The sequence below is a fragment of the Poecilia mexicana genome, unplaced genomic scaffold (genome assembly GCF_051168715.1).
Source record: "Poecilia mexicana isolate PSO_F unplaced genomic scaffold, ASM5116871v1 scaffold_16, whole genome shotgun sequence".
In the NCBI taxonomy this organism is placed as follows: domain Eukaryota; kingdom Metazoa; phylum Chordata; class Actinopteri; order Cyprinodontiformes; family Poeciliidae; genus Poecilia; species Poecilia mexicana.
In genome coordinates, this window is record NW_028263385.1 from 12456679 (window position 1) to 12471829 (window position 15151).

A 15151-nucleotide genomic window follows, 5' to 3' on the forward strand; every position below is an offset into this window, starting at 1 on the left:
ACTGAGAATAGAAAGGTGGAGCTCCGGGACCAAGAGCCCCCTGCTGCTGCGTGACAGACGAAGACAAGAAGACAGAAGATGGCATAACCTTTTTGTTTATTCTTAGTATTCATTTAGGCATGAAATAAAGAAAAAAAATAGTGTCGATACAAAACATCCGTGTGAAGAATTGTGCAAAATGGAAGGACAGAGAGGCCATGTGGGGACGCCACACCACAAACAGTCCATCACAGCAGCAGTGATCAGAGAGGACAGACACGACTGGCTTAGTGTAAGGAGAAGCTGTGGTGGCAACAGAGGCGGTTTCTCCTTTTGGGTTTTCAGAATGTTTCTGGAACTGGTACGATGTCATAACTCTGATCTAGTGAGACGAAGCCTTCGTTGGGTGCAAGAAAAGTAAAAAACAAAGGCTGGTCATGTCTTAGCATAACAGCCCTGTAATTTAGAGACACCCCTGGAGTAAAAAGCCTTAAATAGTTTTTTACTGCTGCAGCATAATCTTCTATTAACAGCTATTTATAGACGAACATCTAGACAGGCAGCATGGAGGTGAATCAGAAGGTCCTTCCTGGTCAGTGATCTTTCTGCATCGGGTTTGCATGTTCTTCTTTAGCACACTTTGGTTCTCTCTGGACATCGTGAATGTTGGTTTGACTCTGAAATGGTTTTAGGTGTGGGAGAGTGTGTGTCATTTTGGCGCCCTGCGATGAACTCGTGACGTGTCCTGAGCGAACCAGGCCCACAACGGGCAGGATAGAAAGAAATCACGATGCCATCCACTTACACTGCAAAAGCACAAAGTCTTACCAATAATTTTTAATGTAGTTCCTACTGCAAATGTCTCAGTACCCTTGAAATAAGACAAAACTGATTTATAAGTAAGATTTCAGCAAGATGCAGGAGCTTGTTTTAAGTATTGATGAAAAAGTTATAGTTCTAGTTATGCAATAAGACATTTTCCCCATATAACTTGACATGTGTGGCAGATTATTTCACTTATAGCTAATACTTTTGTCATCAATATTAAGGAATTTTTCACTTAAAACAAGCTACTCTATCTTGCTGAAAAGCTACTTGTAAGTTAGTTGTGTCTTATTCCAAGTGAACTAAGATATTTGCATTAGAAACTAGACCAAAAACTCTTGGTAAAATGTTGTTTTTGCAGAGTAAGCATGCCCACAGCATCACAGAGCCTCCACTGTACTTCACAACAGGAAACAGATATTGTGTTTTGAACATCAGTCTTTTGTTTTCCACAAAACCCCAGTAATGTTTGTTTTCACAAGGCTCAATCTGGGTAAAGTTTACAGTTCCAGATAATGGCACAGGGTAGCAGACATCCCATGTTTTAATTTAATTTGATCAGAATAAGTCTTTTGTTTTTTTCTTGCCATGCTTGCCACGTTTACAATGTCTGATGGATTTTATGGCGATTTGATGACACAAAAATGCCTCTAATCTTAAGTTCTGTCTTCAATGTGATCGGTACCGAGAAAAATGATCAGCTTTGTTTGGTAAATTTTATCTTTTTTTTTATTGTAGACATTGGCAACTTAAGGCAAGTAGCAATTTCTTTAAGACCTCTTCTAATTTGTAAAGACCATCACAAACCTGCCTTTCTTGAATTGCATATCCTCTGATCCTTTCCATCAAGTGGCCAAGAAAAAATAGGCCTCCATACTCTGTATAGAGGAAAACAGAAAGTCCTGGATTAATTACTTAAACTATCTATATTCTTTGATCTACATAAACTTTTAAGTATGGATCAGATTGTTTGTGACACTTGTGACTTTGTTAAAATTTGCTTCTTTTGTTTCTCTAACTAAATGTGAAGTTGGATTTTTCTAAATACTTAATGTGAGATTATGCTGCTGCAGTAGAATATTGCATTTATTGAAATGCTTTTTACACATCATCAATCACTGCAGATATTTTAATAATATTATTTATAATAACTATATTTTAGTCACCACTTATTGACTGAACAACCCATAGCAATCTTTCAAATGAATTTTCTGCTGTTGTTAATTCCTAAATAAACTCTCAGACTCAAGCTAGTAAAATAAAGCATATTTAGCAATCTGCATGCTACACATCATAAAATAAAGCTACATCTTCCTCTTTGCTCCCGTCACTCACTCACAGAAGCTCGTTTTAGGTGAAGAAGCGGCGTTCAGGTGTGTATAACTGTGAGAACATCCTGTTTGCCACCAGGAAGCGACTAAAGACAATCCAATAAACATCGTAGGCACTGAAACAAGAACAAACCGAGCTCAAATATCAGTACTTTACTTTGTGGTTTTTTTTTTGTTTGTTTTTTTCTTTTTGTGGTTCCGAACACATCCACGCTCTTGGCTTGAAACACAGTTTGAGCAGGCACATGGATACCAAACACACAGACAGTACACATTTCACTCTGTACAAACCGCCAGTGCATAGATTCAGCACACGTTTGATCATTTATACATCATAAACCAAACCGTAGGCACACAGACGCAACAGACGGGTCCCGGACACACAACAACTGCAACACTGATATATCACTTCGCACAGGTACGACTTTATGGACGATAAGAAGCTCAGAACATGTCTTGGGCATGCTGCGGTCGATGCGTAAAGTGACGTAGGCTAAGCATGTTTAATACAGTGTAAGAGATATGTTTCACTGGTAACTGCACTAAAAGGAGCTAGTATCTGGGTTGTTACATTAGTTCAAGACATTAGTGAAGATTACTACACATAGCATCTGTAAAAGCATTTATATATTAGATTTAAGCTTGGGGAGAAAATTTGAATTAGTTCAGGTTTTATTTGTTTAATGTGAGACAAGAAGTGCTTTATACATTAGGAACATTCAGCCACTGAAGGGTTAAACTGGCAAACATGCATTATTTACAGTGTGTGTTTTTTCGTGTGTGTGTGTGTGCATGTGTGTGTGTTTTTATATAAAGGTTATTGTCAGTATTGCCAAATGTGACAGTGGTTCCCACACAGATCCAGGCAAGTCCCATACAGTGATTTACATCACAAATTTTCATTCTGACTGTAGACGTTGTTGGTTTGTACGACTCTGAGGCACATTTGTATACGTAATTTCAATTTGTGTCATCTTCGTATCAAATCTGACATCTTGTTTTATGGCTTTTTGAGAAATCATCATCATTTACGTCTAAGGATTTAACTTTCTGGAAAAACTACAAAGGAAGGCCAGCTGAGTGATTTACTTTGAGTCATTTTGTGCTGCTTCCGTATTTCCAAAGTTTTTAGGTAATTCCAGGATATGAAACCTGTACCAGGGAAACACGAGGTAGAAAAATTAATTTCCTTAAATAAATATGTAACTATTTATGCACCTGTTTTTTTACGAGGGAAAACTTACAATGAAATTGTTTTGGTCGCATTAACCGCCGGACACACTCAAACCAGTTTAAAAGAGACGGTGGTGTAAAAGCACAAATAAAAACCTCACACTGAAGTCAAGTTGAAGATTACAGCTAAGTAACATCCAACCTACAGTAGATAACTCATTTGAATTCAGATTAGTTGGTGCCAAGACCAAAATGAACTTCTACTCCTTTAAAAAAAAAACACACTGGTTAATGTCATTACTTACCTAGAAATCTTTAAACCATTCTGACATTTTCACTGGTTATTTACTAAAAACATAATATTTATATACATGGTAAAGTTTGGACGCGGTGCACCACCAATAATCTTCCTCCGTGAAACGTGGACTCAGAATGAAACTTGTAAAGCGATTCTGGTCAGAGAAACTGTCTACTATAAAAGTAAGAAAGAGTAAAAATCAACAAAATAGCACTAATACAAACCGATGCAGTATTTTTGCACTACGCAACACTTTATTTATATGTGAGTTGCTCTGAGCTTAAACACTTTGGAGGTTGCTCTCTCAGTGCGTTTCACACTTGAAGGCTTGTGGTGGACCACAGAGCTCTATTTCCCAGATCAATAACTATTAGCTTCTGTTTAAATAACCATTTAATGCAATTGAATCCAGTTTAAACATTCCTACACTTATTTGTTTTGGGACAGTAGAGGTTCAGTTTAATCTTGGCCCCTCTCGGACAAGCTGTTAATCTAAGATAATCTGTATTTATGTGAAATAAAGACACCAAAGGACACTCAAGGTAAATGTTAACTCCTTCAGTTTTTCACCAGAACATCATTAAAAATCAGACCTTCTCTCAAAACAGAGAGAGATTTTTGCTCTTTGTCACTGCCACCAAACACATCAACATGTGCTGCGTCTGATTTGTCCTGTAAGAGGAATCCACTGGGATTTTCTACTTGTTGTGATGCTAACTACTATTAACAAACATATTCAATCCCATTCTCAACCAGCTAACACAATAACATAGAGGCTGCATGTGTGGGTTAATAAGATACAAACCTTTACTCCTGCAGAGTTGAGTAAGTTTTACATGTATGGCAAACACATTGTATAGTGAATGATGGTCCAGCCAGAATTTCAGCTTTCCGTTGTATTTGATTCTATACAACTCAATTAGACTCTGTCTTTTGAATCATAAAACAAAAGACTTTCTTTAATCTATGATTGTAACTATTTATTTTCAAACAATTCTATTTGTTCGTTTTATTCGTAATGACAAAACTATCCAGATCTCTCTGATTAAAAGTGTCGGTGACATTGTTCTGATTGTTTTGTATTCGGCTTCTCATAAATTCAGACTTTCAAGTTTTAGTCGAATGTACTGTCGAAGGAAAGATCTGGTTAAATGGCTTTAAAGTAAAAGAAAACAGACAAAAGAGGGAAAATTAGCAAGGAAAAACAAATAAACATGTTACTAGAGGAATCGCGGTCCACCTGTTTGGGATTTGTGTCAGAATTTCCTCCATGGAAAACCAAAACGAAGCAGAAACAGGAAGGAAGTGAAGGAAGTTTGGACAATGAATTGTAATACGGCTGGGACTTAAACAAATTTATAAAACCACATAAAGATTTGACCAAAACTACATCATCGGGACTTCAGGGATTTTCTGCTAAAACACATTTCAACCATCTAAGATGTTTTCTGAATCCCTTCATAAAGTCCTATTAGTAGTAATTAAGAAAAGGACTATTACTATTTGTGCTAAGTTTTTCTATTTGGTTAAATTTATGAAAATCTTGTTATTATGGACACTTCAGTATCAATAATGTCAACATTTAATCTGTCCATGCTTAGGCTGAAAAAGTTTGGTTTTGTGAGTTTTATCCACATGCTGTTAGAGGAACAGTCGTCTCAATGGGAACCAGCGGTTAGTTCAAGGTTAATACGAAATTTTTGCTACACTGATATGATAAAATGCCGTAAACCCTATTTTTTTTTTTTTTTTTTTTTTTTGTGGATATCCTATAAAACATTTCATGTGGAGTTAATATTTTAGTTGTAAACTCTGCAAATGTTTTAATTTGCAGTTTGGCAGTTTTTCCGGTAAAATCAATAGAAAACGAGGCGGCAAAACTGAAACGGTTAAAATTAAAAGCCACTTTAGTTACTTAAACTGTGTGTCAGTCAGAAAGTCTCCAAGGTTAGATTATCACTGTGGGTTTAGTGTCGCCATCGCCCCAGCTTGCTGTGGTTTCCTCACCATTTTGGTAGGGGGTGTTTGATTGTCTGCGGTGGTGATAGACGGGGATCTGTGGGGGTTCCTCGTGTTTTCGGAGCCGCGGTCTTCAGGTCGTAGTCGGACCCTCGGCTGCGGCGCCGTCTTTGCTGCCTTCTGGCGCGACGCTGCTGGACTTCAGCTCCACTTCATGGGTTTTAGTGGAAACCTCCTTTGAAGTTGGGTCTTTGATCATTTCTGCATGATCCGGGCTTGCTTTGGAATCGGGTCCCGGCTCTGGTGTGCCATTGGTGATGGGTTCTGCTGGGCTCGGTTTGGTGGGCTCAGGAGTTGAAGCTGCTGTACTCTTAGTGTCAGGTGTTGGAGTGGTGGCTGCAGGCGCAGAAATCTTCAGTTCTGGACTTGGAGTGGGTGCAGGCTTTGGATCAGCTGGACTTAGACTAGTCTTGGGTTCTGGACTTGGACTAGCAGCAGGTTTTGGATCAGCTGGACTCAGTCCAGTCTTGGGTTCTGGACTTGGACTGGGTGCAGGTTTTGTTTCAGCTGGACTCAAACCAGACTTCGTGCTCGGGGTTGGGCTAAGTTTAGCATCTACTGGTTTGGGTGTGTCCAGCTTTGCTTCGACGGGCGGGTCCGGGGCTTTTTTCGTTTCAGGGACGGGGCTTGCTTTAGGTTCTGGTACCGGTGGAGCAGCTGGCTTAGACTCAGCAGCAGAAGGAGGGCTTGGTTGGATTTCAGGAGCAACAGAGATGCTTACAGTCTCAGAATCGGGGATTTGATCGGGGACATCGGTGTCAGTATCGAGCGGGAGAGCGGTGTTGAAGCCAACGCCGGAGTCACTGGTCTCCAGATTACCAACGCCAACCTCTTTAGAAGAAACCTCCAGACCCTGCATTCACACAGACATCCAGCAAACATTATTAGCTGCTCAATTTGCAGAGTGCAGGTGAGACATTTAGGTACTCTGATCATGGGTTTGAGTATCACACTAACTTAAGGCTTTCAAAGACACATTTAAACCAGCTTCATTGAAAAACCAGAATTGGTTTCTCCAAACTACAGAGGCTCAAAATTATACAGGCTTTTATCCTCAAATTAGTGAGAGTTTAATTTAGACCCTGTATGCATTAGAGAAACTCCACAATAAATGAAATCTCGCGCACCCTTTCCTGTTGAAAAGCCGTATCGTCACTTCACCCTGTAAGCAGAACCATTAAAATTAACCTTTGAAAGACTTAAATTAGCATCATATTCATGTCCACGACAAACTGGAGTCGAGTCCATCTGTTGCAGACAGAGCAGGAAAGGAAAGAAGGAAGGAGTAAGCTGAAATTGCAAAGAACAGGAAGAGCTCAGCTACAATGTGCCGGGCATGGGCTGGCTGCAGGCTTTGGATCGAGGTTGAAACATATTGAACTCAACAAAAGGCCGCGGCAAACAGAAACAGTTTCAGCCTTAACTTAGGAGAACTGAAGGTTAGGGCAGGCCTCGGGTTTTCTGGGAGTTTGTTGTGGTGCAGAAAATCTGCATGTTTGCTTTAACCTTTTCAGGAAAATAAGATAACTCCCAGAAGACCTGAGAAGTCAGGACAGTTCATAAAACGTGAACGGATCAGAGACACATTTTGGCCCTAAATCATTCAACGCTTTTCTTCTTTGTTGCACAGGAAGCCACTGCAAGGAATCTGAGACCTGGACTGATGTGATCCACTTTCTTGATCTTAGTCAGGACTCTAGCAGTAGCGTTCTGAATAAGCTGCAACTGTCTAAACGGCAGAGAACAGCATAAAAAATATTCAGTCATTATTAAAACTTCTCTGTCTTAGCTCAAGAACGGGGTGTGGTGTCTCCTTACCTTGATGTCCACCTCAGTGCTTTGAGATTTCTCTGTGTTGTCTGCTTGGGAATGCTTGGACTCCTCGCTCAGTTTAGTGATGTTCTTGACCACCTGTAACGATGCAGCACAAACACATGAAGGTTAGTAATTGCATTGGAGAAACCTTCGTTGTCACATGTGATTGTGAATATACCAGACCTGTCTAAAGGCCTCGCCCTCGTCTTCTTTGCCAGCGTTCTGAGCCAGTTTCTCCAGTGCAGCGGCCCTCTTGGCCCTCTTCTTCACTTTGATCAGGCAGGACAGAAGGCAAACCAGCAGAAGGAAAGCCAGCAGGCCCAGCAGGGCAATGATGGCCACATAAAGGGTCTCCATTTGGTAGGCTGTGGGGAGGCAGAGAGAAGTAGCATATTGAGTTATAGCAACTGAAGATAAATTCCTCCTAATCAAGACATTAGAAAAAAAAACACAATTCTGTAGGAGGCAAAAACTGTCATGTTCAAACCTGCGTAGGTTGCACAGTAGACCAATATCTAACTTAACAAGAGAAAAAGAGAAATAATTGAAAAGGCAGTTTAGCAACAAATTTACTTCTTCTTATTAAAAAGAATAAAAATCTTTGAAATCTTTACTGTCAGGTTTTGAACAACACCACAGCTCTGAACATGTGCTGGTAAAGTTTTTAAATACATTTAAACAAATAGGCATCAAAAACGTATGTCTTCTGAAAAATGAGTGTAACTTGCTGGTACTGAGCTTAGCTGGTTCAGATTTTATTAAGCAAACTGGGCTTACTTTGTGTCATTTGATCATTATGAATGTAAACAAAAAAAATCCCATGTGGAGTCCCTTAAGGCTCAGTCCTTAGAAAACTTTTATTCAGTATGTATGCTTTATGTAGTATCACAGCATCTTCCGTCATGTGTGCGCTGATGGTACCAGCCAGGCTGCTGCCAGGGTCCTGACCAACGCTAGGAGAATGACACCAGTCTTCAAATCATTTTACTGGCTGTTACTGGTCATATTGGATGGTCTAGATTAGGATGTCAAACTCATTTTGGTTTTAGCCAAATTAAAATCATGAAGGTTCTTAAAGGGCCGGTTCTGTCAGAATGCACTGATAAAACCTGTTCACAAACTGTTAGCATATCAATGAATTCTTCAAATTGAATAATATTATTGAACATCTTTTCAGTCCCTTAAGGATTTTGTGGTACTTTTTGTAATTTTTTTTGCTATAAAAATCATAAATCACTGTGTTTGTGGTACTATTTTGCAAATATCTGCTATATTTGCTCTTATTTACGACAGTGGACTATAATATGACATCAGTTAAGGCCGTTTAGTACAAGTAAGAAACTTTTTGAGAAATTTTGAAAAAATTCTGAAATAAACTCACAATTATGTATTTGTATATGTGTGAATTTCCACGATAACTCTCAAGAAACTGGAGGAACTGATTGATATAATTTGTCAGTAAACAGATAAAAACTGGATTGATTTTATTGACAACTTTATGTTTAAGCACACTTGGTGTTTAGTCAAGAATCTAGAGGGCCACATAAAAAGCTATGGCGGGCTGGATTTGGCCCACGCCCCTTAAGTTTGACACACGTGGTCTAGTGGATCACATCAGCCCCGGTCTCAGATTCCTTGCAGTGGGATCAACATTTCAGAGTTGTCAATTACAACTCATCAGAAATCTCTTCAGTCTTTTCTGTGTAGGTCAAATGTTGTTGTTTTTTTAATCACTTTGTATAATTTATTAAGTTTTAAACCAAAAGTCATGACTTGTGGCACCGATCTAGTCTCTATTCCCGGCTTACGTTTCAGTCCCAGATGGACAGTGGACACGGTGAATCCCTGCAGGTCTGTGATCTTAAAGAGTCCAGCATCTGAGTTCTTGATCTGATTTAGAAAGACCATCGAACCCTCCACAGAGAGGCGGTCCTTGAAACCAAGATCTGCTTGAGCCTGGAATGAAACAAGGCGTTTAATTAGAAAACATGAATAAGATGAGCCGACATCTTAGTGCATGTAATGGGATTAATAAATGTCCTACTGAAAAAAGAATGAAGAAACAGGTGATAAAAGTACACAAAGATATTGTTTTGGGGTATTTAATATATAAGCTATTGTCATAGCTAACTCACCATATGGAAAAGTAATAAAACAAGATAAATAAATACTTTAAACTCTAATTCAAAAACGTTGTTTTATTATTTATGTCCCATTTTCTATTGGAGAATTAATTACTGTTTTCTGCCATTTAGAAATCTAAGAAACAAGAAATTACTTAAGAGATTTCCACGTTTATTTCTCTAGTCAGTGAAAGGAGCAACGATGGGCAACATTTTAACAATTATAGTTTGACCAAACAAGCTGAAACAAAATCAGAATAGAGATTTTATTGTCACGTTCCACAGGTATTTGTGTTTAGATAATTTACTTGGTAATTTATGTTTGACCTCTTGTCATATTTTGACTGCGTTCATTAATATTGGTAAGTTGTTGCCACATTAGTTAATTTCTTGACTAATGTCAAGAAATTAACTGCGGCTGCTGCACATCTCCTCTTATTATGTCATCCAACCAAACAGAGCCTGGAATGGGTTGTTTTTTGCAACACAGCGGTTCTAATGTCTTGCAGTATCTTTGGAGAAAATAAGAGTCTGTTTATAGTTACACTTGTGAACTCTCCCTTATCCATCAGCAGGACGGCTGAGGAGTCCGAGTCTCGGGTGTAGTGGAGTTGGACCAGGGAGCTGTTTAGAATCAGGTTGATCTTCAGCCTTTCATCAGCAGGAAGGTACACAAAGTTTGTGTGCTCTGCAAGAGACAATAGAGAAGGGAGGAAATCTGATAACTTCACAGTCTCTCTGTTTACACACTGCAAGTGCATTAGCCTACCATTAAGATTTGGGTCTTTAAAAAGCCATTAAAGCCATGCAGGGGGAGCATAAAACTGGAGCAACAACAACAACATCCTGAATGAAGACACTAAAGCAAGTCATGCACAGGTAAAGATAAATATTCAGCCTTCATCTGCTGTCCTCACCTTTCACATTCAGGCACACTTGCTGTTTGATAACGCCCTGGTTGTCCCTGACGGTGTAGCTGCCCTCATCGACGCCTGTAACCGCGCTGATGGTGACGGATCGCTCGCCCACGGTGATGCGACCTCGGTAAGGCTCGGTGGAGAACCCAGCGGCCGTCAGCACCACGATCGCCGGTCTGCAGGGACGAAAGTCGAAGACGGTGAACCTTCCTCAACCTTTTTCTCGATGCGTCTCAGACTTGTCTCAGCGCATGTGCGTCAAGGCTGAAAAATGTCAGTTCTGACTCTTGGGTTCAGAAAGTCAGTGCGATGGTGCCGACTCTACCTGGATGTCAGGTTGGCCTCCACTGAACTGGGTTTGTACTCCAGAGTGATGGGGGGGTTCACATTCAGCACTGGAATATGGAAGTTCCCGCCATATTTGATGATTTGTTCGAGGGTGCAGTCTGGAGGGCAAAACAAGGGGATGATCATTTTATCTACGAGTAAACGGGAGCAGCAAATTTAAATAGAGTTGACAGGAAAGTGCCTGACAATTTCACAAAGGCCAATGAGGCTGGATTATTTGCTTGAGCTGAAATAAGAAATGACAGGAGAACGGTACTGTGAAGGGAAGAGGAAGGAAAAACAGCTTGGCAGATGTAGAAAAAAAGGGACTAAATGCATAAAAGGAAAGGAGCAGTGACCCGAAAATATCAGGGTATAATGAGAATGATAGGGTACGAATAAAACTTAAACAGAAGGAAAGACAGAAGAGACAAGATAAGGACAGGAAAAGAGAGGGGACGGACGGAAATAGGGACGGGTAAAGAGCTGGATAATTGTTGCCTGACATCTCCAGCTTTGCTCTTACCGTCAAAAACCAAATGCACCTCTTCATTAGCTCACATTACTCCCTCCATGTGGCTCTGCACCCACTTACAACAGTCACTTTCATCCACACTCTGAGTTTAAATTGTGATTCAGTCTCTTGTGTTTGCGCTGGATTTATCTGACTGGGAAAAGAAGTGATTGACGTGACAACACAGTGACTCTGACGCTGGCCTGGGGCCTAAAGTAGAAAACCATTCAGTGCCCTCCACTTTAATTATAACCTCTGGTTACAATTTGAATAAATGAAATAAATTAACCCTTTTGTGGCAGTAGTGTAATCACACACTGCATAAAAGGTGGACATTTTTATTTAAGTAAACCCATATTAGAGAGGAAAAAAATCCACATTAAAGCTTGGGTATGTAACTTTAATTTAAACAAAATGTGTTATACATATTTGTTAAAACTATTTCAGTAACTACAAAAATAAACCACTGGGTTAGAAACAACCAATCAGAGCCAGGAGAAGGTTCTTAGTGTTGTCAATCATGCTCATGTACACGCTGCTCACACCCTCCCCCTTGTTCTTTAACTAGTTAACCAGTTCTTTAGCTGGTTCACCTCAACAGAGCCAGAAATGAATGTTTAGGCTAGTTAGCATGACAGAAGACGGCGGATAAATGGTGCTCCTGTGTCTGTAAGTAACAGACACGTTGCTTAACACATTAAGCAACGTGTACATGAGCATGACTGACAGCGCTAATGCCTTACTCTTGGCTCTGATTGGCTGCTTTTCACTGGGAGTGACGTATTTCCTCAGACAGCAAAGCAGCACTGCGAGAAAGCAAAGGAGCCTGATTGTTTTCCCAGACTATCTGTCTCATATTATACGATCTCATTATGGTGACAGTTTTAACAAATGTTATAAAAGTTACAAAGAATTACTGATTTATTGATTTTATGTGCAATGGCTCAGGAGGTGAATGTTTATAATGTAACCAGTGAGTTGCTGGTTTGAAATCTCACTCTGTCCATCTCACCCAAAAGCCCAAAATCTCAAACTTTCAGTGAGTAAGGTATAAAAGAAGAACTTCTTGGCGATGGCAGAGCTGCACAGGGCCTTTCAAAGTGTGGGGCGTGGGCCACCAGGGGGCACCACAGCTCTTTAGGGGATGCAACAAGAGGAAAAATATAAAGTAACATTTAGCCGACTTCACAGCCATTCATCCAGCCACCAGCTGTTTCTGTCATTGTTATTATTTTGTCTGTAGGTAACTCTACGTCCTTTTATTAATTTATTTGTTTATTTCCATTTTTGCAATGTAAATCAAATTTATTATTTTGCCTGTTCATTCACCACAAACTCTTAGAGCCAATCGAATTCCTCCTCAAGTATAAGAAGAGCAAAAAGTTTACAGAAATAAAAGCAACAATGTGGTTGGGAGTGGAGGGGGAGGCTAGCTCTCACACACTTTGAAAACCTCTAAACTTTCTTTATTGTGTCAAGAATATAATTTATTTATTGGTACGTTAGCACAGTATATTGAACAGGTACATAAGTGTAGTTTTAATTTCAAATTTCTGATAATTACTGATTTGGTAAGTAATATATTTCAGTTTATACGTCATTAAATTGAGATAAAAAGTAGGTGTTCACTTCTGTCTACTCCTTTTCAAACAAAAAAGTCGAGGCAAACAAAATCCTTTTTCTCTGTCTTACTGATTGCTCGTGTTGTTTGGAATCTGTTTGAAATAAATAAATCAAATCAAACCAAAGTGTGTTTCATGTTTCCAGTTTTCAGCAGATAAAGTTCTGTTTCATCGCCCCTTCCAGCACATCCTTAAAGTTCCCGATGTGTCGTGTTTCTCCATACCTCGGACTATTAGTGAAATTTGCTTGATGACACTCGCGTCCTTTGAGTCCTTCAGGATGTACAGCCCCTCATCCCCTTCACCCACACCCTCTATGTTGATGTAGTTGAAGTGCAGGGTGGGTTTAACCCGAGTGCTGATCACTTTGCCGCCCCTCATCAGCATCGAGGTCTTCCAACGGTCGGAACGGTTCTTGAATGTGACCTCCACGTCTTGTGACGGCAGCAGGATGTGGAAATCCTCTCCTTTGAATAGAGTTACAGATTCCTCCGTTTCTGGATCGGAAAAAAAGAGAAAGTAAGTACTGTGAACATTTCCACTCAGAGGGAGAGGAAACCTCTTAAGTGATGCATCAGAATCATGCGATGTGGTGATAAGAGGCACTTTTACCTTTTAGAGGGGCAGAGATAGCTGCAAGATCAAATAAAACAGCAAAAAGAAAACAATTTGAAAACATTTGATCTCTTTTTAATCAGTTATTTCTTTTTCTAGCATAACAAACTAATTAATATAATTAGATATCACTTCCTTAAATAGACTGTCTCACACTCGCCAGTATAACATTAAATTTAAAATCAAAACATAAAATGAAGCTGTACAGTAAAAATGGTTTAAAATGTTTGTTAATGCATCAGAAACGTTGATTTTTACTCCACATACCTGCAGAGATTAGGAAACTGAGCGTAATCACTGTGACTGGCGTCATTTTGGAAAATTTCTTCGTATCTGAAAAGGAAAAATATATATATAGATGTTTACAGTTTTAAAACAAAAAAACTTGTTTTTAATTGTGCTCTTTGTAGATATGTATAAAACTAATTAAAACATATTTTTTTAAATTTACTGCAGTGACTTAATCACACACACACACACACACACACACACACCCACACACACACACACACACACACACACACACCTCTCATCCAATAAAAATTAGAAAATATAAAGTGTCCACATTTCTGATGAAATAGCTTTTGTGGTGTAGAAAAATGAGGCCAACATAAATTTCTTCATATCCTGTTCCACCTTTAATTTGGAAAATTTAATCTGACAAACAAGCAAATCTGTTAGAGCTGCAATAAGAAAGTAGCATGAGTGTGACAAACTAACGTTTTGTAAAAACATCTTATAATTCAAATCAATCTTCCACTAATTCAGTGCTTTTTCATAGCATCCCACATCTTAACTTTAATATTTCATATAAACTTCTCAGATTGCGACACTGCTGCACCATTCCAAAACTAAATAAAAAGGAGGGGCTTCTGATATTAAAGTAAAACACTGAGAGTTTTTTTTTTTGTTTGTTTCAGTCAGGTAAGGAACAATACAAATAACAAAAAAAGACTTTTTGTGTGATTATAACAAAAGAGAAATACAACCAGGTCTGGTCAGTCTGTTATTTTTGTACCAAACTTGCACTTTGAATTAGTGACCAAAAGTTTGAGCTTATTTTCGTCAGACCACAAAACATATAAACTAGCCATGTACATAAACCAAACAGATTTAAACATCTTATTGTTCATTAGAAGCAAAATTGTATAATTATGCAGAATTATAGTGTTTTGTATATATGATATGGTGTTTGTTTTTGTTCTCTTGTCCTGACTGATACCTTTGTACAACATGATGATACTGATGCTTTGCAATCAGTAAATTATGGCATTTACTAAAGAAAGCAAATCAGAAAACAATAGAAAACTTTATTCAAAATTCATAAGGTTCTATATAAATACTGAGAAGTCTTTGATGGGTGTCAGATGCTCCCAAACACACATCGGGATTAGAACAGATAAACCAGCCTATATTCAACATTTATCGATTATTCTTAAAAGCTGCATGCCATAAAACCAGACAATTTAATTTAGTTGACGTCTTCCATTTCTCATAAGGACAGCAGCCAAATATCCTGACAGAATTACACCAAAATTCTGTTTTGGATCCAAACAATCCAAAACTTGTTTGGATTTTTTCTTAATCCCCAGT

The 15151-nt window shown here is 38.9% G+C and overlaps 1 protein-coding gene across 1 annotated transcript; it reads right to left on the reverse strand.

Moving 5' to 3' along the window:
* Window positions 1-77: 77 nt before the first annotated feature.
* Window positions 78-13871, reverse strand: LOC106917854 (uncharacterized). Its single transcript, XM_088013995.1, has 10 exons — window positions 13826-13871; window positions 13556-13576; window positions 13168-13440; window positions 10806-10926; window positions 10481-10656; window positions 10109-10251; window positions 9249-9396; window positions 7624-7805; window positions 7444-7536; window positions 78-6478 (listed from the first exon to the last, which is right to left on the reverse strand). The coding sequence occupies exons 1-10, from the start codon at window positions 13869-13871 to the stop codon at window positions 5699-5701; spliced, it is 1983 nt and encodes a 660-aa protein (XP_087870121.1). The 3' UTR covers window positions 78-5698.
* Window positions 13872-15151: the final 1280 nt, after the last annotated feature.